Source organism: Nothoprocta perdicaria, unplaced genomic scaffold (genome assembly GCF_003342845.1).
Source record: "Nothoprocta perdicaria isolate Ctin4 unplaced genomic scaffold, notPer1 scaffold_345, whole genome shotgun sequence".
NCBI lineage: Eukaryota > Metazoa > Chordata > Aves > Tinamiformes > Tinamidae > Nothoprocta > Nothoprocta perdicaria.
In genome coordinates, this window is record NW_020455583.1 from 396,478 (window position 1) to 424,034 (window position 27,557).

General features: G+C 41.7%; 1 protein-coding gene across 1 annotated transcript in view; it reads right to left on the reverse strand.

Moving 5' to 3' along the window:
• The window catches only part of FER1L6 (fer-1 like family member 6), a 61,109-nt gene extending 38,408 nt beyond the window's left edge, over window positions 1–22,701 (reverse strand). Inside the window, exons 1-14 of the mRNA XM_026043996.1 lie at window positions 22,587–22,701; window positions 18,528–18,654; window positions 17,430–17,484; window positions 17,207–17,338; window positions 16,654–16,716; window positions 12,792–12,870; window positions 10,566–10,722; window positions 10,205–10,391; window positions 8,357–8,549; window positions 7,000–7,349; window positions 4,338–4,446; window positions 2,590–2,761; window positions 984–1,104; window positions 27–127 (exon numbers count right to left, since the gene is read on the reverse strand). Of these exons, the coding sequence (XP_025899781.1) occupies window positions 27–127; window positions 984–1,104; window positions 2,590–2,761; window positions 4,338–4,446; window positions 7,000–7,349; window positions 8,357–8,549; window positions 10,205–10,391; window positions 10,566–10,722; window positions 12,792–12,870; window positions 16,654–16,716; window positions 17,207–17,338; window positions 17,430–17,484; window positions 18,528–18,654; window positions 22,587–22,701 (1,961 nt within the window). The remainder of the gene's footprint in view (window positions 1–26; window positions 128–983; window positions 1,105–2,589; window positions 2,762–4,337; window positions 4,447–6,999; window positions 7,350–8,356; window positions 8,550–10,204; window positions 10,392–10,565; window positions 10,723–12,791; window positions 12,871–16,653; window positions 16,717–17,206; window positions 17,339–17,429; window positions 17,485–18,527; window positions 18,655–22,586) is intronic.
• Between the last annotated feature and the right edge of the window lie 4,856 nt (window positions 22,702–27,557).

Below are 27,557 nucleotides of genomic sequence, written 5' to 3' on the forward strand. Positions count from 1 at the left end.
TGTATACTTTTGGTAAACACAGTTACCTGCTTTGATTAATAAAATCACTTATGGTCTTCCTCATTTTCTCCTCAGGAGCAAACTCTGAAACTTTGATCAAGTCTTCTACTTGTTCTAATGACTCTTCCTAAGAAAAAGACAGAAAAAGGTGTTACATAAAGGAGGACATTTATCATTCTGCCCATGTTAGAATATCATCATTCATTGTAGGACTAGCAAGAACTTGACAAAACAGGGCCTTTGAAATATCACTAAGCTTGAAGTGCACAAGGAGAAGATTCCAACTGCATGATTTATTTTGACCTTTGCTGAGGTTCTCCAGCTGCTGCTTGGAGCAGCTCTGGTTCTTTACTTCTTTCAAGTGAATGCAAAACATTTTCTGCTAGAGAAATGGAACTCCGTAGATCTTGGGTTTTTTTACAGCCCTGCTGCTTGTTTTAGTAAGGTTCTTCTTTAACTTCTCAAAACTTAGCAGGCATCTGAATCCAGGCACCCCAATACCTSCTGTCATCGTTGAGAACAGGAGTCTGTTCTCATTTACTTGAATAAATGGCTGGATTTCCATGAGTGTTCCCATACACTGACAAATATATGTCACTCTATATCAAATGTACTTTCAATATGTATTCAAATGCTTAAGTTTCAGTCATTCTGGTTTAAAATGTTGACCTATAAGCCACTTGCTTCTCATGATACAAACTTTCACCACTTCAACTTCAGTATTGCTGTTCATGAAACTAAAGGGGATTTAGTATCTATCAATGCTTTTAAAAATTTTTTTGAAGGAAAGAAGATAGCCCTATGGAAAAAAATAAAGTTTCCCCCATAAAGTATGTTAGGAATATAATATCTACTGCATTTTCACCAACCGAATAAAAAGGAGTATARCGGGGAGAAGTTTTGAAGACACATTTTGGAGAACACGACCTCTCACTGGCATTCTCTGCCAAATATCTGAGCTTCAGAGAATGGCTGCAACTTACCAAGTGATCTGCCATTTTCTCCAGAGTGTTGGAAGCATACAAGCGAAAGGTCTGGTCTCCCCAGTAGCTCTTGACACAGACACAGGGCTTGCGCTCATCATAAGGCAGGTACTGATAGTTCCTGTGAAAATAAGGTATGGAGCAGACCATAGGAGCAAGGAGTTTGGAGGAGGCACTAGAGGAAAAAATGCTTGATGTGCTCTCAAAGCACAGAAACCGAAGATGTGGTAGGATCTTTTCACACATGCTGCCAAGTAAATACATGAGAAGAATCAATTCTGTGAGGTTCCTGAAAAGAACAAGCTGGAAACCAGTGGATCTAATATTAGTGCTTCCCAGGGCAGGGAAACAAAACAAGCAAAGAGGTATGCAGAGAAGCTCTGAAATGTGGTGTTGTAGGTGGAAAGCAATAGTCCTGTGTCATATCTACTCACACAGATGCCTCAGATAACCTAGGCCATTTCAAATAAAACTGGGCAACCACTGAATGAACCCCAGAGAGACCAAATTACGTATGACTATTGACAATCCCAGCCATAACGTCTAACTTTCACATACTCAGTTGAATAGGCTTCAAAAGGAGTTTTTTGTTGTTGTTGTTATTGTTTGAAACAAAGACCTTCTCTACAACTTCATTTGATCATCCTATGGGATATCAAAAGAGAAACAGAATTTCCTATCTACTCTTCACGGCAAAGCTGTGGGTTAATAACCCCATTATTCATTAAATTCTGTGAGTAGTATCACGGCACAGGTCTTGGACAATTACACATTCAGTGATTTCATAGTAGAGAAGAACAATCCAACTGTTGCCCACTGCCAGGACTTTACGGAGCTCTTAAGTCCTGTCATAGGATTTGTTACTGAGGAAACAATATAGTYGTGAATTAGCTCATAAGGATTGAGTTATCCTATCTATTATTCCCTCCAAGAGATTTGGGAGGGACCATTTTTGTTGTTACTGTTTTTAGTTTGTCCTTGATATATATTTTTATATAAATGGGGAAAAATCCCTAATAATTTCACAGTGTCGTTTGGTAGTMTTCCTGTTCTTTTAATTAGCTAGTGGCTTTAATCTTCAAAATGGGCTTCTGATGATACTCTTTTCTACTGTTCACCTATTGCAAAATGTAGTGTTTGTTTAATCTATTGCCTACCCCATTAAGTACTGATTAATGCTAACAAAGTCAGTGGTGAGACCAGCAATATTTCAAGATGAAGTGAAGGTCATAAAGTCACTCTGTGGTATCTCTGGCTGGCCAAACAGTTACAGACACCACAAGAGGGGGAAAGACAAGAACATTTTACATCTCCATAGAACAGGTCTATAATGAGGGAAAGTTTTGTTAATACTGGAGTGAGCCAATAAGCAAATTGTGTGTTTCAAGAATGATTCATTCTTTTAGAGCAGTTCTTTAAGTTTAAATACTTGTTAAGGGAAAAACTAAAAATCCTGTAATCTGCAATGGAGGATAATAAACCAGCATGTACCCGAAGCTGCAGTATTGTTAGTGAGGATTTCTTAAATTTGTGGAGGTTCAGAGTCTAAACACAAATCCATGTTTGAATTTCCTGTGCAACAAGGCTTTGAAATGCAGCTCCTCACCTGTTCCCATCTGTGACCAGTGGTTTCTCAGGATGTGTGGTGGATATGAGGGACACTCCAAGGTCATCCTCCCCGTCATGGAGCAGAGGGGCACTTTCTTCCCCTTCTCTGTCATCACGTGCCTTCTTTTTCCCTCCAGCTCCTGTTCCCTCGGTAATATTTCCAAAGTTGCCTGGAGGCACACCAAAGAAAGGATGAATGAATAAGAAGTGACAGACTTCAGTGAGGCTTAAAAAGACCTTCAAGATCTTCAGGTTCAGCCATAACATCAACCCTGGCTAAGTCGTGACTTCTGCTCTCCTGGCTAAGCAATGTGATCCTCTCATTGCTGGATACAGGAAGACCATGGGATCTTCTGCTGCTTGGTAGAGAAATTCCTGGTGTTTCTAGAACTGTGAGCCACTATGTGTGTTTGACTTTAATAGCACATTTTTACAAGATTACAAAATCTGGTCTCGGAAGTGCTAAAGTTTGGTTACAGCCAAGCAAATTTAGCACAGCAGCGTTGCAGAGGAGCCTTTACTAATCGCAACAGTTTGAGGACACAGCTTCATGTCTGAGGCTGGATAGTGCTGCTAACAATATAGCCATCTTCTCTGAGAGCAATTTGCTTTAAAATGCACTAGGAAAGAGATGCATCCATTAGACTGGCAAATATAGATTGGACTAGAGTTAGACAGAAAACACTTGCTGGGTAAGTGGGATGTGCTCAATCACTCCAGACTCAAACCTCATCTCAATTTTAATTCAGCCCTTTGTGCAAATAATGGTCTTTTGCTGAATTTAGAAACAAATTTCAACTGTAGAGGAAGCTCATAGAAGTTCAGGTCCAGAGCTCAAGAGCCAGACTCATCTTTACTATTAATTCCATAAGCATCTTTAATTGCCCAAGCATACAAATGAGTCTTGCTTTTCCAGCCTTGCTTCTTACTGAGGTCTCAGTATGCAGCAGGACCATTTATTGACCTGGGTTTGTCTCGGATACATCTCCAGACACAGCCCACCACTACCGAATGCATCCAGGTACACAGATGCAACGGCAACTGTGTCCTTGGGCTCTAATGGGGCTAATGTAGAGATGAACAAAACTCTGCAAGGGGACTAACGTCATTCAACACTTCTCTCTCCAGGGAAATTTTGTCTGCTTTGAAAATACTCAGTGAACGTTTATGGAAAAGCTTTTACTTTCTCTTTAGTCAACTCACAAGGGCAATTCAGCTCACCACAGGAAGGCAATCCTTCACTGAACAGTTCTGCTTTACACACACAGAGGACAGTATTTACCAAGAGGATGATGATGTGCATTTTCAGGCCTGGTTGTATGCCACCCCTGYGCCACCCTCATGTACTCCTCATATTTATATATTAACAGGATTGGGCAAAGGGGGTCCTCTCTGTAGAGGGGCTCCATCACTGCTAGGGACAGGTTGCAATGGGCATTGCTGAGTGACCTCCACTCTGAGGAAAAAATGTTCAAGTTGGGTCTCCCAGGGGGTTGCAAGGCTAAACACTCTTTGAGTAGCTGTGCATTGGGTAAGATGGGGTATATAGTATAAGGGGTGCTTGGGAGTAAAGACAGCTAAGCCAGCTTGACTGGAAGAAACATGGTACTATCCAGAAAAATGATGTTCACAGTTTAATTCAAAAGCATAAGTTTTATTTGAARCTGAGTCCTGAGCTGTAACACACARTTATCAATAATATGCAGTATCCCCTTACTCCTTCAGAGAAGAGCTTAAATCACTTACCGACAGAAACCTCAAAGATTATTGGCTTGTCCCCAACCTTCCTATCAATCATTGTGGCTTCAAAGAATGTCCCAAAGAGGAGAAATTCCTCAAGCTTCTCTTCACAGATCTATCAGAGAGGCATGAGACAGCAAATCACATTTATTTTACTTTCTGGTCTTTTTTTCTTTCCAGTACAGAGAAGCTTCYTGAAATCCCTAACAGAAGATTTATTGTTATAAATCAGTTGGTCTGAGACTGTCAGGTAGAAAATATCATAGYGGGAAAGAATATGGCTTCCTTGAGGAACTTAAATGATTAGAGAGAGGGACTGAACTGTGTGCCTTCGGTCTTGTCAGTACTTCCCAGCTATATCAGACGGTCAAATAAAACCCATCACCTCCCACTTTGAACTCTGTCTCATCAATAGTCTCCACTGAAGGCTTTCAGTAGCTTCACGCTATTATACCATCATCCAAACTATAAATCAAAAGCAGTTCAAGGGAGCTAGAGCAACAAAGTCTCGTTATCCTGAGATAAGTCATTTTACAGTGAGTGTGGCAAAATTTTTCTTTGCATTGCTCTGGTAAATGCTGACATTGCCATGAATCCAGGGAAACGTTTTCACAGCTCTGTTCCATGGGTGAGATGCTTTTAACCTACTAGCCATAAGTTTGTACTATCAAGACTTCAACCTTGCTCAGGCATGCTCTGCTCTTGGTGAGATCAGTAGGACTTGAAAATCTCTGGCATCCACATTTTATTAGACCTCTACCTTGAGGCAAAAGCCTGGTGGTGCCATCCTCTGCAATTTGCTTTCCTTGGCATCATTGCATGGAAACTTTCACTCAAGGAAAGGACACTAGCTGTCCTCCTGGTCTCTCTACCATTTAGCATGTATTATGTTGCTTAAATTTCCAGTAGAAGCACATGGATGCAGGTAGCACAGCAGGGACAATAGGAAAAAGAGAYTAAGTTTTATGGAACCACTCAAAACTAAAACTAAGCTCGGCATAGCTTATGTGGTTCAAGTTCTCCCCAGTTTACACTCTGGCTGCCTCAGTCTCCCCAGAGCAATGCACTAATTCCATTGCAGGAATGATAGTGTGTAAGTTCTGCAGACAAGTCCCAGACTAGCCCCTTTTGCAATAGAGAAAAGAGCAGAGGATATGATAGCCACTGTATCTAAGAGTTTGTTTCCCTTTCATTTCCTTTTGCAAAGTAGGAAATAGCTTTTGTCTCATCCCACAGTCTCTTCGTTTTGAAGTTCCTCTGCCAAACACAGCACAGGGGCAGAGTTCTCCAGTGACAGAAGTAGCAATATCTCTTATCAAAGCTGGCACTAAAACAGACTGCAGCTGCAGAATAGCTTTAGCTCCCCTAAACCAGGATTATTTTCAACAAGAACACAGACGATGGTTTAGTAAAGCCTATTAAAGCTGAGGCTTAGAGACTTGGACATCCGCATGTACCTCCCTTTACAAAGAAAGCAAACTGTCAATACTTAATGTYATCTTGATGTTGGACTCAGCCTCTAGCATTGGGCTGTAGGGGAGGTTGGGTAGATGCTCAATGATACATTTTTTGCCTTATTTCTAATGTTTCCTGTTCCTACTTTTTCTTTGAGAAAGTTACAATATACTGCAGCATGAAATATTGTTGACTGTGAAAAACAGAAGAATATCAAGCAATGACATATTATTTTGTTGCTCATACACTCTGTACACTCTGTATTTGAAATTCAGATGCAGTTGCCAGAAAAAAAAAAATCTTATTATTACTACTAATATTTACTAGAGTTATAACAGAGTTTGTTCATCTGCGTGAACTATTCACCTATGGCCATTGTATTGGAGTCCCTCACAGTAATACATTTCCTCTATATGGACAAAGATGGAAATAGGTTTCTTCTCATATTACCTCTAGTGCAATCTTCAGAGGAATGCTGAGGCCCAGAGGCAATTTAAATGTATACAACTATATAAAACAAGACCAGGGCACAGGTTTGCACACTGGCTTGCCATCATCTGTGTTTTTTCACTCTTAGCATGACAATATAATTTGCATGCCCATTCCAAAGGAGAGTAGCAATCTAAGAAATTCACTACCTACAACCACTACTACCACTACTATGAGGTGTAAAAGGAAGAATAAAACATGCATCCACCTAGGCTGTAGCTCTTTGAACTGCACCAGTTTTATGTCAGCAATCCCCTATTGACTTTGACTGACAACTTTCTCAGGTAAAAGTAAGAAACCAGACTTAAAAACGCTAGCTCTCCTCATCTCTCTACCATTTAGCAGTATTATGTCACTTAAATTTCCAGTAGAAACACATGGATGCAGGTAGTACAGCAGGGACRATAGGAAATTGAGTAGGAAATAGAGTGGAAATAGAGTAGGAATGGAAATAGAGTAGGGGAAGAGAAAACTTATTGTGTTAAGACACAATATTCATGGCTACAAGTATTAACATCCTACTCAAAATATTGAGKTATAGGTATACACTCATGCAACATTTGTGCCTACATTATTACAGAAAGATCCCAAGACTGTGGAAATGTGAAGAAGCTAATGGGAAGCACCTAAAAACATTCCACCACCTGAAGTCAAATAGGCAAATCTGGACCTACCTCGGAGGTTTAGGGATGCATTTCAATCAGTCTCCTAATCTCATACTGACCTCTGAAGGCACATCGAAAGGCTCGACTTCTACTTCAGTTGAGTTTGTCTTAGCTGAAGGAGAAGCTGACTTTCCATCCTCTCCTGCTTTGTCAGTTTTGTCTTTTCCTTTAACTGCTTTGGAGTCTTTGTCTTTGGATGGCAATTTGATATCTTTGACTATCTTTGCAAACTTTGACTCCCGGGCTCCTCCGGAAAGTATCTCCACAGCAATCTCAATGAGAAGACGTCCTCTGAAGGAAACCCCTTCTCCAAAGCCTTCATTAAGTTCCTGGTGGTCATCCATGAGACTGTGATTCCTAGGTGAACCGTAGAGATTGATCCAGGCAGGCCCAAAAGTAGGCAAGAAACCTGGAGATAAAGTATATTTTCARTCTTTCCCTTAGACTTTTGCAGGTTCCCTCTCATGGTCTACCCAAAGCAAAGCTACCTCCAGGACACTGAAAGCTAAACCTAGACCCATTTCTATGTAGGCAGGGACTGTTTCATACAAAGTACTCATTCACAGGGGAGACTTTGGAGAGAGTCAGGATGAATCAGGAACTCTGCCAACATGAAGCTCTTTCTCAGGAGAAGAGTACTAGTACAACAGGTCCTGGAGACATGGGGCCAATGGCAGTTGTTGGGAAGAACATCTTGCTTCCACAGACTTGGTCATGGTGGGAAAGGAACAAAATCTTCCTCCACTTGTACAAATTGTTCCCAAGTCCATGCAGCTACTAACCTTAAGTGATGTATTTTTTATTTATTAAGGGTTCATACAGACCTTTGAGCTGCCAAGTTTAAGAAGYTACCATGCCTTTTCTGAGCTGTGATAACTGACCATTTTCCACATTGAGGTAACATAAATAAGATTATACATGTAGATCAAGCGTCCATGGAAATATTTTGAGTAATAAACTTTACCCGGCATATATGGGGAGCCAAAGCACTAGCCTATGGCAATTCCTTGAGCTGTGATAATACTTGACCAAGCCCTAGCTAAAGGCTTTGCTCTTACAAGTTTAATCAGAAACACAAAGCTACTTGGCCCCTATTTGCACTTTGTACTTTTACTGCCTCACAGGAACTGGCACAAGCTGTGAGCTTTTATCAGTCACCCCCTAACTTAATTAAAGCAAAATATTGCCACAATAAGGGACCGAAGCATGTAGTGATTCTATAAGTAAGAAAAGCAGTGACCATCACACACAAACAAGTGCAATGTAATATAACTTCAGTTKAGGCTCCCAGAATGAAGGACTAGATGTACAACTGAGCTGTGTGCATCCCTTAGGTGGGATTAGTCARTGTCCAGACCTCAAACAAGTGGATTCTACCCTAAGAGCTTATTTTGGAATAGATATTTCCCCATTCACCTTTGTCACCATCTTGCTCATTTGATATTTTCTTCAGGTCAATGAAGTGGGTGGCTAAGGCCACATCATTCATGCTGCCTTCATCCCAGACCTGRATTTTGACTCTTCGGCAGAGTGGAGGGAACATTTCCTTGAAGACAATCTGTTCATGCCACACAGGATCTGCACAGTTTTTCTGCACTGTTGTCCGACCCTGAAATAAAAGTCCAGCAACTTTTACTCCAGCATTTAGCTCACACTCTGCAGAGTGGGGATGAGGGTGGCGCAAGTTGTACTCGACAGCATTTCTGCAGATAAATTATAAGCAAAAAAAATCCTGTCTAGTACAGGTGAAACCTGAAAGTACCTCTGCTTTTCTATTAGCTAGTCTTAGTGTAGGACATAACACTGTGCTAAAGTAACTAAAGTAGGTGATGCTCTTTTTTATTTCCCTCTCTATATGATATAAGACCATATTAATGGCTTATGAATCCGTGCTTGCACACAGMAGGCCTGGGAGCAAAGCCTAATTCTTCAGGGCTTTCATGCATAAAACATATTTGTGCAGACAGACCTTGGCATTTGTGTTATGAACTGCACATCTTTAAGTGGCCATTGAATGCCTGGAGTAATCCAGCACAATTGCCCTGTAGAAGGTGGAATGCATTTTGTTTGCCAGGATGGGTGCACTGGTGGAATTACCTCAATAGAGTCAGTTTATCTCATGTAACACACAGTTACTGTGGCTCATATTCTGGGCAAAGGCCTGCACAGTAGGGATTTAGAGGCTAGACCTGAAGGAAATGATAGGGACATATGAAGGATGTCAATGTAGCAGCAGACTGTAGCAGGTCTTCTACATTTGTATTCAGTGAGATAACTGAGTTAGGAATCCCACCAGCATCTCTAAGCCTCCATGTTACACACCAGGCAAATTCCCATCACTGACCCATTCTTACACCTTCTTCAAATTTCCTTTAAATCTGAAGTAGCTGTATGTAACTAGAATAATCCCTATTAGTTCCAGGTGTGATACTTCACAATTTGGCTTCGTGGTAGTACAKAGAGCTGGCACCATAGGCCTCATTCACACACCCAAAGCTTCTGTAAAGGACAAACTGGATTTCTCCCAAAGTCTCCTTGCACACAGAAAGCACTGCTGACTTTAAAAGTTTGATTCTTTTCTTATTTAGACCAGTAATCAAGGCAAGTTCCCTCTCACTATGTCTCACTTGTCACTAAGACAAGAACTAGATCCTGATGATCCATCTGCAAGCCACCTAGTCAGGAAGGCCCTGTCAGCAGGTCTCTGTAGCATTKCATTAGGTGTTGCAGCAGCTGCAGGATCAAAATCACCAAGCRGCACTGAGGAAGTGTCTGCTCAAATGTTTCCTCTTCTGTGCCTTCCAGAAAATCTGCACTGGTCCTGAATTACAATATAATTCTTAGCTAAGTACAGAGCTCTAACATACAGGCTGAACCATGTTTCCTGAGCTCAGTCTTCTTTCCCTTTTCACCTTAAGGCGACCAAGACAATACCAATATCGTGTCACAGAGTGTAAATCACTCTCTTTTAACTTGAGGTTTTAGTAACAAATTTGCAGAATTATCTTTCCTACTGCTATCTGACTCTAGCCCAATGCTATGCTGCTGATATTGGTCCTTCGACTGGCGTTATATGTTTCCTTCATTTTGTTCCTGCATAAGTTAGGAAGTAAATATTTACTGTTGATAAAAAATATTTATATATATCTATATGTTTTCCCTAATATACGTAAAAACAAGTGAAAGTAGACCTGCTGTTGCCTGCCTGTAACACAACTAATATGAAGGAATGCCTACATTTGTGATCAAGAAGATCCCAATTACCATTTGACCTGCAAACATGACCACCACATAGGGGTCCACAAGGTCCTTACTGTCGCCTATGAATGCTTTGGTGACATTGGCCATGATGCTAGAGTTCATCTTCGGAAGCCCTTCTGCTTTGTAAATTCGCACATAAAATCTGGCCCATGGTCTTTCGGAGGGAAATCCTTTGGGAATCAAGAGGTTCCTGAAAGGAGAAAGAAGCCATTTCTTTAAATGAAAAACTCAGACAACAAATTATTTCTTTCCCCACAAAACTGTAATTTCAGGTTAGCAAGGCAGTGACTGAAAGGAGAGCAGAGGACTTTTGAGGTACTCAGTTTAAAAAAAGGATGAAGGAAGAAAGAAACAACTGCAGTACTTTTCAATCTGTTCCTCAGCATCAGTTGTTTTCTGAGTGGCTTGTATTGTGTCTCCTTTCCCAATCACACAAATGTCACACTTCAAGTATCCCTTGGTTCCTGTCCTAATGTCAGCAGGGTCTGTGAGAACAGCCCACTTGTCACAAAACTGATGACCTGTAAAAATAGGAAAACTCTGATGATGCAAACAATGCAAACAATACAAACAATACAAACTCTTCTCATCTTCCTCCCCAGGAAGGGCACTCCTGCAGCCAGAAAGCTGCAAACAAGGCTTGAGCTTTCAGGAGCATCATGTTGAATTACCCTTGTTTATCAGACACTATTGAAAGTTCCAAAATGTTGTGTGACCAGAAAGACAGCTGAGAGATTGATCTAAAACTCTGCAGGAATAAACTTATTTTCATCAAGAGCTGATAAGGTCTAGGACTGGGTACCAGTAGAGATTAGAGTGAGATTTCAGCAACAGAATTAATGCTAAGGCTATAGGAAGAAAGACCATTTTTTTTAATGAATCACAGAATCATAGACTATTCAAGGTTGGAAGGGACCTCTAGAGATCATCTAGTCCAACCTTCCTGCTCAAGCAGGCWCACCTASAGCATGTGGCACAAGGCGGCATCCAGGCGGGTTTTGAAGACCTCCAGAGAAGGAGACTCCACAACCTCCCTGGGCAGCCTGTTCCAGGGCTCTGTCACCCTCACAGGAAAGAAGTTCCTCCTCACCTGGAGACGGAACTTCTTGTGCTCCAGCTTATGGCYATTACCCCTCRTCCTRTCGCTRRYCACCAGTGAAAACAGCCTGTCCCCTTCCTCCCTGCATTCTCCCTTCCTGAACTTATACATATTAATCATATCCCCTCTGAGCCTTCTCTTCTCCAGAGAAAACAGGCCCAGCTCACTCAGCCTCTCCTCGTAYGAGAGATAATGAGAACTGTTTGAAGTTCTTAATACTCTTGTGTAGCAAAATCTTGTGTAGAAACTCTGGGAGGGCAAACAACCTTGAGAAGAAGAAGTCAATAGCAGCTTCTCTTGAGCTACCCTTCTCAAGGAAGGTCCTAAGACCTTTCCTGGTAATGGGTCTGGACAGGGACGGGATTCCTTGGGCCAGCTGCACTCAGGAATACTGTCAGGAGGAACAACGCAGCAGAGCGGTTTCACTGTGCAGAACAGTTGCAGGGGGTGAGGACAGCCACTATGTGGTTGGAGCAAAAGTTGGGGTGAAGAAATGTGTCCTCCAGCCTYGCCTCAGCTCTCCTCTCCTTTTCCTCACTCACACTTACTGCTCTGTTTTCTCATAGCCCCATGGTTCCCAATCCACTTGCATTCAGCCATTTACACTAAACCCTTAGCCACTAGGTCGTATGTGTAAAGGAGAGGGAAGGAGAGACTGGAGCAAACTAGGCTGCTCTGRGATCTATGTTCTAAGGATTTTCCTCAGATCCAGCTGTCCTGTAAAGCCAGGCACAAAGAAATATAAGGAAGAATTAAGGGACTAAAGCAGTAGCCTGCTCACTATGATCAGACTGTTCTTCTCCGTCCACTGTTTCCACAGCAATAAGAGGGTGGTCTGAATAACGCGTTGCTCTTCATTTTAGATGCCGTGATTGGTTGACATCTATAACAAATGTCCTAAACATAACTATTCCTACAGAATGAGAAAAAAACTTGAGTAATTTGGGAAGAGAGAGTTCAGGTGTTTTGCAGATGGCTGTGAAAACACACAGGGGTCCAAAAGGGCTGTGTGAAGTTTAAAATTTGAAAGTGCTGGGCAGCTCTGGAGATGGCCAGTTAAGTGGAACAACCTTGGTTGTGTCCTTTCCTTCTCTCCTCACCTCGGGGTTCCTTCCACACTCCCTCTCTCTCCTACCCCAACATGTGTGGCAGAATTTCAGCCACTCAATCATGACCAAATAGGGTCTGTCTTTCTAAGCACTCAGCCCCACTCTGACCTCTAAACAAAAGCCAGTTTTGAAAAGTGGCCTCAGACCCACAGTTCCAGCCAATGGAAGGTATTTTCACTGCTGAACTTTGTCTCAGAAATTTGACTGATACTCTGGCAGCTAAATATGAAAGAAACTCTTCTGAAAATCTTGCTTATCTTACCATGGGGCATAAATCCTAAACATCTAATACGTAAACCAGGGCAATTCCCATTTCCCTACCTCTCCCCTCCATCCCTGCACCCATATTTAAGAGAAAAGAAAGCAAAAAGGTAACGCATACCTGGCTGGCTGTAAACTGTCCCCAGATCTACTTTAAAGGAGCCTATCAGCACACTTCCGATCAGTTTGTTATGCATAACCTGTAAGGAAAGGGCACATTAATGACTGTCGTTTTCTCTCCAATCAGCATGAGAAAGCACAATCCAAGTAGTGATCACAGTTAGTTCAAAGGGAATAAGCAACTGTCTCCAGCTGCAGCCAAAGACAAATGTGCAAAGCCAGGAAAGCAGCAAGTATTTCAAATATAATCTTCACTCAATTCTTGTGCCAATTTAGAAATCACTACAGCTGGATTCTGGTCCCAGGATCAAATAGACTGGGTACAAGATGGATGTGTCTTCAGAGCAGATGCAGTTATATTATTTATACTGATGTTTTTAAATAAATCATAAAGTACCTAAATACATGTGGTGTAATTGTTTCCCCACAGGCTACAAGAATTATATCATTTTCTGCACAGCAGCTAAATTTCCATATGAACTGAATACACCCACAGGAGAGAGAATTAAAGTGTTTCTTTCAAATATTTCAGTGTGCATGTAAACCAAAAGTCTCGGTTTTGATTTGTCATCACACAAATGTAACGATGTAGATGTAAATGAGTACAAATGAGATGGCAAGCAACCACAGTTGAGACAGTTGAGTCTGTCTCATTATCCTTCTTGTAAGCAAAGAAAATTAAATTAATTTAATTAATAATTTTATGGAATAATTTCTGGATCTATATACATTTGTGTCCAGCTTTGAAACACATGCTTTCAGATTGCTGTGAGTAGATGTGTGCTCCAGTTCATAGATTTAACAGAAGCTAACAACTTATTCTAATAGAAGATTGTCTCTGCAATCATGTTGTTAAAAACAATATACATGTCACCTGGTATGAGAATGGTTTATAGGTTGAAACCCAGTCCTCATCTGTGGAAAGGTTTCTGAAAGAGGGYTGACTCTCCTGAAAAATGTTGGTCAAACTGCAAAGATGAACTAACTCCCTCAATCTAAGGCCACAGGAGCTAAAGCCAGTTCCTGCAGACAAATACCCAAGCCTGAGAGCACTTCAGGAATCTGGAGGGATTCACTTCCTCTCTTTGGACTTGCATGTCCTAGATACAGGACTTCTTTGAGGGGATTTAACTTTGAATGTGTCATGTGATTTAATTCTGTACGTTTTTCTTACAAGACCAGGAGACACAGGCTCCAAAGTAAAGATCACAGCCACCAGGATCTACTGGAAAACTCTGAAGGCTACAAATTTCAGTGCTGTGCCCTTGCTCATTAAAGACTTGGGGCCACTGTGCACCTATGCTTTAAGGACTATGCTCACTTGTCCTTGTCAACTCCTCACCTCTATGTGGAAAGAGTCTCAGGGACTGAAAAAATMAAGAACAGGCAAAGGAACTGGTTTTTCTGATGCCACTACTGAAGATAAAACTGAAGTGACATTTGTCTGGAAAAGGAAATAGTGTGGCAGTGAAGACCTCATGGGCTATCGCTGCTCTTCTGAAGCCTTGATCCTGCCACGACCCATCAGGGCACCAATCCCCTTCCAAACAGCCTGGACTGGAGGCCCTGGCAGAGGGAGCCATGAAGACTGATAAGCCCCATCCTGAAGCCAAACAAAATTCCGTCTTTGAAGGAGCTGCACAGAAATAGGAGCTCAGCCAAATCAACCTTTTCCAACAGAAAAGAAACATAGCTTCAAAGTGGTGCTGAGGAAATAGCTCGCTGCTTTTCGTACTGCTCTGCAGTATTACTGCTCTTTTCAAGCATATTTCTCATACAATGACCAAGTAGGTAAGCATGGAGCTTATTTCAAACTTCCCCTGTCTTCTCTGAGCGAGAGCAGCAGATATACATCATACTTAAAGATTTGCATAATTCCAGACTTGGTTAAATTTAAAAATGACTGAATGATTTTCTTCAAAACGAGGATAAGAATGAATAGTGTTAAAATGGGGGGTATTTCATTATGGGAGATGGAGGTTTGGGATAGAAGAGACCTCACAGTTGTACTACAGCATTGCTACAGGATTTCTGGAATGCATGGCAAGATGGTAATTATGAAAAAAAAAGTCTATTCATTAGCAAGTGTTGAGAAGCAGATAAACGTATTTCCCCTCCAAATTCAGGATTTGAATGCAACTAGATTAATCACTGAACTGATAAATAATATTCATGCTTTTTTTTTCATTTTCTTTGAGCTTCCAGGTATAGTTTTTTTCACATACAAATGCCAGATACAGGGTTTGTTTTCATGGATTAAGTGAATTCAGTGCCTGAACGACTACTAGTAATGGAAGCTGTCAGTCCTTGTTTCTCCTTAAGTGAAATTGAGGTTAAGCAAGTGCTAGGAAACTTTCCATCCCCCAGAGTTTCCTTCCTCACCAGCACACATTTCCTCACTCATTTGTTTCTATTCCCTTACTGTTTTCTCCAAAGCTCTCTTCCAAGATACAGAACTTTCTGTTTTCAGTGATGAGCATTGCACTGAGTTTGAAACCATGAATTTTTTCAAACACATGAAAACACATGAAAATATCATTTTCACTTCATATCCCTGAACCTGATGAAACTATGCTGATTTATACCAGATAAAGCTGGCATATTCCCACCTACAGCAAACTTGAAAAATTGGTGTTTTCACTGGATGTATATAAGCATTATMAATAGAATCTGAGATCCAACAGACTGGACAGATCTTGGAGAAAGATCTACAAGCCCAAAGCTCTACAGCCCAAAGCAGTGACACTTCACAATGATTTAATGCCTCTGGGTTGAGGCTTTCCTAACCCTAAACGTGTCAGAAGCTCAGGGTCATATGCTGTGATATAAGCCATGACTGTGAGAAGGCATCCCTTCCCATGCAAAAAGAGGAACTCAATTTAAGCAACAATGTCAGAATTTTGTCGTCARGAAGAAGCAAAGATCTGCAGACACCCTATGTAGGTACAAATTTTATATCTGTGCATTTGAGCGCTGCATGCGGCACAGCAGTTCCAAGTTAGACTTTCACATATAAACTGTTAATTTACTAACAGAATTAAACCTAGCTGCTCAACATGAAGAAGTTTGATCTGTGTAGTGGTGAAGTCATTTAACAAGATGCTCTACTGAGCTGGCATGTCATAGCTGTCTCCGAGGAAGATTCACAGATGCCTTCCTATGGCTTCTATGTGTTGCCTGGCTCTACTAGGTTGGCACAAACCCTTTCCTGAAACTTCTCATCAGTTTTTAGGGTTTGTCTGGGCAATAGGTTGACAAAAGTGTGTGCCTTCCATCAGGGTTCCTCAAGGATGCCCCATTGTTCCCCTGGGACTGGACTTGCTAAGAGCACTGGGAACAGCACTGAGCACTTAGAACCCCCTTCCTAGTTAACACTAACACCACTAAAATCCTCCGACAGCACCAGAGCCACTGCTGGGGATAAGGTAACTGTAGTTTTCTAGTCAGAAACTACATTGCATCTGAGGAACAGAGAAAAAAYAGAAGTTTCAGTTCAACAGTCCAAAATATAGGGCAGCTTGAAAACAAAAGTGCTGTTAAACAAGATGAAGTTTTTCCCTTCGCTTTGCTAATTGCCAAGTCTGCAGCAAAACAGCACTCCTGAAAATGCACTGAACCCACCCAAGGGTTACATCTCTTTGAACKGTTGCCACCTGCCTTTCCTCTTTTCTATTGAAGGGAATTGAATTTGCTTTCTATTGAAGAACTTTCCTGTTCTCCAATATTCTTCATGCTGACTTTCTAGCATTCTTTGCACCTAAAATTATTTGTCTTTTTAATTACACCAAGGAGAGTCATTTAGAGCGAATGTTACACAAATGATTGATCTTTACTTACAGTGCTGAGCTTCCCAGGGTACTTACAGAGATGTTGATAATTTTGTCGAACAGAAAGACTTGTGGCCCAACGAAGTCAAATACAAAATACTGTGAGAAAACAAGACAGATGAGAATCACCCCGGTGCTGGTAGCCAACACTGCCAGCAGTCCAGGCATTACTGGAGTGGACACAACAAACAGCTTTTCCTGCTCCCAACTCATCCCCACCATGGCCAGGACCTGCTGGACACCATTCAGCCTCTCTCCTCTTCCTCCTGCTGCATAGTGCTCCCATTGGCAAGTGCCCCTGGGGCTCATGCAGCATCRGGAGGTAGAGTTAAAAGGAACAGAAGGTGCTCAGAAGTCCAGAGGAATGTTTTGGTCTCATTTATCAACAGATGGGATAAGCAAGCTCCAAGGAAATGTTCAAGTAGGGAATCCATAAAAGAAGGAGCAGCTCCTTAAGCAGCTCCTGGATATACCTCACTGCTCAGATGCTTGGGTGCTGCCAGGCAGGTTCATCTCTGTTCAAACTATGAAGAGGTGATCACCACCCAAATCACCAAAGAAAACACTTTCCCCAAAACAAAGCACCTACCTCATTGTAAAAAGGGGCATTCGTGCCTTCCTTTACCGTTGTTTGCTTTTTCTCGTCACCGATCTCTATGATCACCACAGGGTCGATGTTCTCMCCTATGAGCTGCCTGGCCTCGGTGATGGTGATGGCAATCTGTGGGGCACAAGGGCACCATGTGCACTCCTGGGAGGTCCAGCACATCCACGGGTGCACAGGCACACCGAGGCCCTCACCCCACGCTCACCTGGTAGTTCTGGGTTTTCATCTCCTCTCCATGGATTCTGGGCACCAACTTTGCCCTGTTTAAATCACAAATCAGATAATTTGGCTTTTCTAGAAAGCAGCCGTGTTTTGACATGCATTGAAAAGACTTTGTGTCACTAAGCCTGCATTGTCTGTGGTGGATAGTTTTGTTATGGGCTGTTAGACTTGATTTCACCAGCAATCACACTAATGCCATCACTGGACATGTARTCCAAGGACTCAGAATCATGGTCAGAAGACAGTTGCATAACAAGCTGAGCCACAAGAGCTATCCATGGATGTGACCAATGTAAGTGAAAGGCAATGCAAAATACCTTACTACTCTTTGAACTGAAGCTGGCTACACTGTGTGAGCTTTTATCTCTCAGGAGTTCACAACACATGCAAGGACACTTACTGCAACTTCTCTGAACCCAGAAATTTGGTAAGCACCAWAGTTTGCACTCAAGCAATTCTGCCGTATACTCAGAGCTACATCCAGTGTGTCTTTAACCTTTTCTTATTGCTTGTTATGAAACATAAAAAGGAGATGGGAGGTTCTTATTCATTTCACATAGATACTGAGCATGGAAGAATTTGGTATCACTCCTTGAGTGCTAAAGGATTTCATATTTGGATTTGCATGACACCACTCCAGATCTCTATCTGTMTCTCACATACTTGGTAATGGGGAAATGCTTTGAATCCACAGAGCCCAGTGCTGTGTCTTGTATGGGAATTCACCTGTTTATYCCATTAAATCTGACTGTACTCCTCCCCCCATATGAACAATTACACAGACACATTGGCTCCTGTCCCCTCTGGTTCATTTTCATTAGCAGCACAGTGCAGGCTCTCTCAGCATCCACTTCAATTTCTCCGCAGTGGATAGCATCAGGTGACAATCTGTCTTGAGCTGCTAATATTTTGCTGACAAGTACATCCCACTCTGTCATGTGGAAGTACAGAGGTGGAGAGATCAGCACTGTCAGCAAACAAATTTTCTGTCAGAAGATGTATTGCTCTGTGACAATACCATTCCAGAGAAAGACAGAAAACCTGTTTGGGGGGGTATCAAGGAAGATATGCCAAGCAGCACCTTTTCCTTTTTGGGCTTAAAGGAGGAAAAATACTGGGTGATGCATCATTGATCGTCAGGTCTTCCTCTCCCTCTTCTTGTCTTCTGAGAGTTTCATGGTGAAGATTTTCACTTCCATCATGACCACCTGCCGAATAAAACAGTCAAGACAATAAACTCCTCTCTGTTTTTTTTGCCTGCAAAAAGCTAGCCTGTAGCACAGCAGTGAATTCAACAGCATGAACTGAATATATTATTTATTTGGATGTTGCAATTAGAGATACAGAAGTGGTTTGTGCTGTGTGGCACTGAAAACAGCAACAGTCCCCTTCTGTGCAAAGACATATGCTCCATATAAACAGTGTCGTCATCCCCTCTCTTCACCCCATGTGAAACCACACCAAGAACGTGAGCAACAGAGGCACCCAACTATCCTCCCTCTCATCTGGTAGAAAGGTGGTGGGACAGATTATTGCTGTTTTCAGCATGTACTGCTTTAGAACAGTTAGTCTATCATTTCTGGATTTTGGACACTTCAGTCTCTTCCAAATGACCAAAGAGGAGCTTAGATGGAGATTGTTTCTCATCTTTCCCTTTTGCAGAGACAGAGGACTGAAAAACCAAGCACAGAAAGAGAAAGTTGAAGAATATGATTCCTGTGACTACTTGTACACAGCTCTAGYGAGATTAGATGAATTGCTTACAGAAATGCCTTCTTATGTTTTTCTTGACTGTAAGGAGGATGTGAGCAACTAGCTCAGATTTAGATATCCACATTATTTGGCCAGAAGAACCCTCTCCATGTTGTTCTATTTTGTCCTCTTGGTCCAGCAGAAATTCTGCCAGTGTCTCTGTCTCTTGCCTAGTGTGTCTAAGTTCAATGCCTGTTTTAGGAAGACAGCAGTATGTTATGGGTAAAAGTTATAARTGAAAAAAGTAACTCATTTGGATATTGATATCTATAATTAAGAAAATTTTAGTGAYTCTGGACATGGTCTAGAAGTTGTCAAATGGTATCCACAACAGAAATACCCAGTGGTTTTGGTGACTCTCTGGAGACATCTCTGCATTAATTGAGTGAAGACACATCCAAGTATGTTTTCTGCTAGTATCCTAYGACATTGTGCTCCAAGCACAAACCTAAGGAAAGGGTTGTAATGGTGCTTCCCTATCTCTTTGTAGAGGTATGATTTAAGCAACACTTAGAAACTGGTGAAGATAGCAAAGAACCATGCACGGTACAGGAAAACTCATCTGGATTTCTTCATTCTAGCTCTCATCTGTGACTATTTTGGCCTGCCTCGCATAAGCTCCTATGTGGAAGCATATCTCTGCAGGAAGGTACAGAGAGATGTAACTTTTGTCTTATGCTCAAAGGCATGAACCAGGCATGAACCAGCTCCAGGCGAGGTGTCCTGCTGCCTCATTATGTGCAGCTCTGTATGGGAGCTGATATACACAGCGTCTCAAGGAAGCTCATTACACTACCAATCTCATATACCATGTACATCCTCTGACAGTCCCTCTGGSTCACGTCCAGCCTTACCAGGACATCAGGAGAATGAACTTGTCTCCTTATCCATGTAAGCATAGCCTGCTTTTCATCCCTTGGGGGCATAGTGCCTGTCTACAGATTCTAAAGCTTTGCCCTGCATCTGTAGCACCACGTTCCCATGACTACCTCCCACATCCTATTTACTCTAGAGCAGACTGTTTGATTATACTCTCGTAATACTCTRTATTATTTGCTTTGTAGGCTAAAGTAGATAAAAGTTCCAGCGCAGCTGGGACCGGATATGTGTAAGTGTGACCTGCTGCCTGGACCAATCTTTGTAAGTTCCATKTCGTTTCCATTAAGATGCAATGTCTTCTTAAAACTTCTTTTCCTTTTTGTATTTTTCTAACATTTTAACACTGTAACATGTTTCTTCCTCAATAACTTTGTGCATGTTACACATCACTAATCAGCGGGGATTATCCCCCTCTGTGGATCAAGAACAGAAAATGAAAAGGGTCCAGTGAGCAACTGCATTCCTTTACACTTCTCTGAGAGGTGAACTAAGCCCTAAATCACAATCAAGACAAGAAACAACYAGTAATTTCTTTATCTTTGCTATATCAGACTCTTAAACAATAAAGACACTGGCAATATATATGAAGATGCAGCATTAAGACATCAATCTATCAAATGCTTCAAAGACATAATCATTTGAAATAAAAGGTGGTAGAGCTACAGATGATTATAAGGCAGACTGAAGCAAATTAGAGTACAGTGTACCTTATGGAACATGGTATAGTTTATTGAGTATGAGATTATAAACTCTAAAATATCTATAATTACTGGAAAGTTGAGTAGTATTTAGTGTTTTTCCCTGCTCCAAAAGCCCAAAGTCCTTCTTCCTAAAAAGGCTAAACTAAAATCTTTTTAAAAGTATCATCCTTCAGCTAAACAGTGCTTACGACACAAAATAAGTATTTCTTATTTTGTAGCTGATAGCCCTGAGGGCTGTGCTGCCATCCAGAGGGACCTGGACAGACTGGAGGACTGGGCGGYGAGAAACCTCATGAGGTTCAACARGGGCAAGTGCARGGTCCTGCACTCGGGGAGGAATAACCCTGGACACCAGTACAGATTAGGGGTGGACCTGCTGGAGAGCAGTCCCGCAGAGAGGGACCTGGGTGTCATGGTGGACGACAAGTTGACCATGAGGCAGCAGTGTGCCCTGGTGGCCAAGAAGGCCAACGGGATCCTGGGGTGCATTAAGAAAAGCGTCTCCAGCGGGTCGAGGGAAGTGATCGTCCCCCTCTACTCAGCCCTGGTGAGGCCACATCTGGAGACTGTGTCCAGTTCTGGGCTCCCCAGTACAAGAGGGATGTGGAGCTGCTGGAGAGAGTCCAGCGCAGGGCTGGTAGCGCAGGGCTACCAGGATGATCAGAGGCCTGGAACATCTGCCCTATGAGCAAAGGCTGAGAGAGCTGGGTCTGTTCAGCCTGGAGAAGAGGAGGCTGAGGGGGGACCTGATCAGCGTGTATAAATACCTCAAGGGAGGCAGTGAGGAGGAGGGGGGYGGCCTCTTTTCAGTGGTGGGCAGGGATAGGACTAGAGGAAATGGCTTCAAACTGAAGCATCRGAAGTTCCACAGGAACTTAAGGAAGCATTTCTTCACTGTGAGGGTGACAAAGCACTGGAACAGGCTGCCCAGAGAGGTTGTGGAGTCTCCTTCTTTGGAGATCTTTAAAACCCGCTTGGATGCAGCCCTGTGCCACGTGCTCTAGGTGACCCTGTGTGAGCAGGGGGGTTGGACTCGATGACCTCTGAGGTCCCTTCCAACCTTCGGCATTCTATGATTCTATGATTCTATGATTCTATGATTCTATTTCTGCCCAGTATTGGCGGGTTTCTTGCAGTACTGTAATTCGTGGGCTGCACTACACACACAGTCCCTTTTAAAACAGTCCGTGTTTTAAAAGATCTCATGAAATTTGAGTCAAAAGACTGCAACACAGAACTGCATAGGGGAAATAATTTGCTCTGGCTGAAATACCAGTGCAGTGAAGGTGAACTGGAGAACTGTCTGGTTAGGGAAGAACAATGACRGTGGGAGACAGCAAGAGAACCATTTGGAGAAAGAAACAGGAACTCCTGTGTGCTTGGTGCACATGCAGTTAGATAAAGATTAAAAACAAGCCCTTGCACTCTCTTAAGAGAACTGCTGCTAGACAAACCTTGCAGCCATCACCTAACACTCAGGTTGTGCCCTTACCGTTTCCAGCAAAAACAGGTCTTCTGGATGGAATAACATTCCTGCAGTGACTTATCTGTCTTTAGAGCAGGGAAAAATCTTTCAAAACCTGTTGCAGTTCTGTGGGAAGATCCGAGCTGAAGTGGGTGTAACAAAACAGCTAATGCAGAAGGAATATGATCTCTGTTATTTTGGGAGGRATGAGGAATTTGTTGTCCATTTTATCAATTACTAAGGTAATARCCCTAAGACAATTGCAGTGTGTTCACTGTGAAATTAGCTGTGATATAGTCCCGCCTGCTCTCACCAGCTGCAATATTGATTTATGAGGCCTTACCCAGTGCGTCCTTGTTTACAATGGTTAACCCTTTTTCACCTTTTCTCTTCTTCTTCAGCTTCATGCCAGCAAAGAGCCCCTTTCTGAAAAAGTAATGAAAAGTCATCATTTCCATACCTCGCACTCCTTTTCTGTGATGGAATCTAATTTAATTCAAGGGTCTGATAAGCAGATGTTTTAATTTTCCAGTGAGATCTTTTTATTCTGATTTTCCTCTTATAGAAAGCAAACAAGGGAAAACTCTGGTTTTGTGCTTCATCTAGTTTTGTTCACTTTAAAATTTGGCAGCACGCAGGGGAACAGACTGAGAGAAGAGCTGAAACTTCTTTTCTGGCCAAGAGGCAAAGGAAGGAAATCCACGATAACCTCCCAGTCCTGTTGACTTCCCACCACCATAATTCTTCTGAAGAGACCAGAAATAAAAGCATCTCACAAACAGGCTCCAGGTCAAAAGCAGAGTTCCAGTGAATTAAGATAARCATAAATATATTTGTTTAAGCTTCCTTTGTAACAACATCCACTGTGCCAGGGCCACCTMCGCCATAAAAGCAGTAGTAATCTTTTAAATTATTTATTACTTACTCTTTATTTTTTCTTTCTTACTGCTCTTTGGGTGGACCAGGGCTTTCTTCTCAAGCTGCATTCAGGCCTGCTTCACCCCAGCATCAGTTACAGCTATCACCAAATGCAGCTTTTCTGCCTCCCTTACCTGCCTAGTCACTTCCTCCTGAGCTTGATTAGGGAAATAACCCACGCCAAAATGACCYAGTTATAAAGCTTTGGTGAGGATTTAGCAGGATTATTTCTCAGATCGTGACAGGTTAAGGTAACTTTATATTCTTGGCCTCATTAAGGCTTTCTTAGTTCCTAGTTCACCTAGGTTTTACCACATGCCTACCAGGCTTGTCCAGAAGCAGGGAGCTTTCAGGAGGTGGGACATATGCATGGCCACAAGTGTGCAGGTTTGAATATCAGAAGAATTTTCCCCCCCTATTGTTAGAGGAATTCTATGCCTAGATTGCTGTCAGAATGAAAATGAACTTTTCCGGAAAAGTATCAAGCACGAATGGGCCAAAACAGCAGGCACCTATAAATCAGGCAAACCTGATAACAGTCAAGTCAGGATGCTTAAACATCAAAATCACATGCAAATTCCAGTTGTGTTTGGCTCTAAAGAAAAAGTTTTGATAACTGGAAAGGAAATATGATAAATTTAAAATATCCTCTTTGGTGTAAATAAATTCAGCTGAGTTGCTAAGACCAAGGAATTGTCAGCAATGCTTGGCTCCATAGTCACAAATGGATAACTTTCTTATGGGTTTTATCCAAAAAAAGAAAAAAGTTCATTATACCATTATACACATAGGATTTGACAGAGAAAATCTTCTCCATTCCTCCACACAGRTCTAAGCTAAGTAAATGGTATTTTCAGGGAATTGAAAGTATTTCTCCTTCACAATAGGGACAATCCATCACCTTAATACATAACCTACCTGTCATCCAGTGATAGCATTTGTGCTCCACAGATTGTGCCAGAGCACACAGGTAGCACTTCTGATGTGCTTAGGAAAGTCATTAAAACCTTTTGAGACTGCTCTATTTCCTGACAGAAATTTTGTTCTTTTGGAAAGAGAAAAAAAAAAAAAAAGAGTAAGCTTTTTCTGAATTTGCACAGAAGGTGTTTCTTTATACATGGTGCATGCTATCTATATTTTTGCCACAGTGAAAACCAAGACTGAGAGTTAGTAGGATCTTCTGGTTGCTTTCAAGGAAGAAATACGGCACAAGGGAAAACTGGGATGTCAAGATGAACTTGAACAGACCACATGGGGTACAAGAAAGTACATTCATCTCTCTCTCTTTGATCTGTGGTGAGGCTATTGCTGGGTAGCAAGGTAGAACTGACAAGAATCAATGAAGGTTTGCATGATACACAGCTATCATGGAATCACAGGATGGCTGAGGTTGGAAGGGACCTCTAGAGATCATCTAGTCCAACACCCCTACTCCAGCAGGGACACCCAGAGCATAGGGAGGCATCCAGGTGGGTCTGGAAGATCTCCAGAGAAGGAGACTCCACAACCTCCCTGGGCAGCCTGTTCCAGGGCTCTGTCACCCTCACAGGAAAGAAGTTCTTTCTCATATGGAGAGGAAATTTCCTGCATTTCAATTTATACCCATTACCCCTTGTCCTTTCATGGGTCACCATGAAAAAGAGTTTGGCCCCATCCTCTTTATGTTCTCCTCTCAGAGAAGATCCCCTTTCAATCTTTTCTTCTTGAATATGAATATGGATTTTGTCCCTATCTGAAGCCAAGAACCTAATTCAAGACATAATAAAACAAAATTATATCCAAAGAGAAGGTGGGAGAAAAGTTCCTACAGGCTAGTGAAATGCTTACCTTGGAGATTCCCCATTTAAAGTGATTGATTAGAAGCATTTTAAAATCAATAATTTCTGCTAATCAGGGAAATTGCTTACTACAAATGGGACTTAGTCTCTCAGCTTACTCCAYACTGGAACAGATTCTTAGATTGTAAGAAGTCTGGAGTAAGGACAACTTCCTTCTTTTGCATATGTACCATGGCAATATGGGTCCTGGTTTATGACCATGGATCATTATGGTTCACTGATCTTTCCCTGATAAAAGAAATAACAGTTAGACCTGAGCTAGACAATAGCTTTTGATTGCACTCAGACTGTTGGATTTGAAGCAGTGATCTAGAAGCACAAGAGTCCATTTCTCCTTATTAACGACACAGACCTACTAGGTCTCTGAATTCACTCATTTTCATACTTTCTCTCATCATGATTTATTGATGGCAGCTTTCATCTTTCCTGCTTGTTAGCATTCCAAAAAAGAAAAAATCTTTTATGCCTTTTTATTTTCATTTATCTGTGCCTTCATAGACACTTCATGATCAAATCTTGCTCTGCATAATATTCTCTCAGCTAACATCTAATTGCAATTTCCAGTCTAATTTAAAGAAAGGTTGGCAAAAAAGGCACTTCAGACTCTCCTGTAGGAGAGCAAGGGAATCTACTTGGAGTTTTTACTCATTGTTTTTAGTTTCTTCTTACAGAATAATGATCCTAGTAGACTCTGTCTCTAGGAGGAGAATACCTTTTTGCTGTAGGAATAGTCAAACATCATATATTTAACCTTCAGTTCAGGACAAGGACCAGAGATTTCATCACGCTACCAGTAGGGAAGGGATTCATCTCACCTGAACTCAAAGTCTACCTCTACCGTGGTAGGTACCTTCACAGTCAGTGAAGAGAAATGGGCATTTCTAGGGTGTGGGTTATCTGACACATTTTAGATATTTGCTGTAGGATTACAGGAAACAYATTTCTCACTCTCAGTTATAAAGTCAGAAGAACAACCTGAGCGATAAATTCAGGCATGTAGTCTAACTTGCACATAGGGAGAAATAACTCCATGGTTACCCCATGTACCACACAGGCTGATACAAATCATCTGGAAAAGCTTTACAAAGGAAGATTTGGGGTCCTCGTGGTCACTGCGTTGATGGTTGACCACTGCATGCCCTCCTGAGAAAGTAGACCAGCAGCCTCCTGGGCTTAGGGGAATCTTGTCAAGGCATACTCATATCTGAAGGGAGGATATAAAGAGGCCAKAGTCAAACTCTCCTCAATTTATATCACACATCAAATTCTGTCTGAGCATAGGAAAATTATTTTTMCATTAAGGGTTGTCAAATACCAGAATAAGATTCCCAGAGAAGCTATAGAATCTCCATCTCTGAAGATATGCAAAACTTGTCCAGATATGGTCCTGGGCAACCTGCTCTTGTTGGCTTGGCCTTGAGCTGGAGATCCCAGAGATCCCTTCCAACCCCAAGTATCCTGTCACTTTGTCGTTCTGGGAATCCTTGAAACCACAGGTATAGAAATAAGCCCTATTTTATCTTGGCACCTCCAGAGACYACCCTGAAGTCCACACAGGGGCAGCATGAGTGAGCTACCACCGTTTTGCTGGCAGCAGAGAATTCCTACCAGAGCAGATGCCCCACTTTCCCTCAGAGTCCCTTCTGCACTGGAAGCAGCAGTTTCAGTGAACTTTTTAGTATCATCRAAATGATTTAATTCTAGGGAAGATCAAACTTTTGTGCAGCTCAGATCTCAGCCAGCTTCAGTGCCTAAGGCCTGTAAACCTATAAGCAGAATGACTGCCTTTACATCTGAGAAAATGTTAGAAATCCATGAAACAAGAGAAGTATCCTTCTGCATTGTCACAGATGAATGTAAAAATTGTCAGATGAGTCTGTATTTTTTGTCTGCAGTTTTATGTCTCCTTAAAATTCAGCCTCTTTCAATAAAATTTAATTTTCCATAGAACTTYGCAGTAGATCAAACACTATTGCATTGGGGAATTAATAATTAACTCCACATGATTAGTTCCCATTTTTATTGAATAAACCCAAATGAAAAGAACCTTTTCTTTTTAATACAAAAATGTAAGAAGGACTCTTGCCTCCTTTCAWCACTTCAACAATATATAACACTCAGGAAAATGGAAAGAAGAAGTAAATTATCTCATCATTTAAACTGATTATTTCAAATGGTAAAACACGATATACAAAATATGAAGACAAGATTTTAGATCAAAAAGCTTAATCAGCCTAAAACTATAATGTAAGCACAACTCRGCTAACATCTCATTCGTGCTAATAAATGAAATCCCATGGAAAAAATATTGCATTAAATTTAATTATTGCAAAGGGCTGAGCAAAAAAACAGCTATATACTTGGTCATACAAGTGGAAAGCAAGAAGAACTTTAATGGCCAATTAACAAAGCATTTCATTTCATGCATTCTGTTTGCAGAATTACCAAACTCAAAGGAAGATTTGGGCTGTTTATACCTTTATCTCCCTTACCAGTGCAGGACTGCTTCATACAGCATATTGTCAGGCACTTTGTCCTGATTCCGTTATCAGAATCCC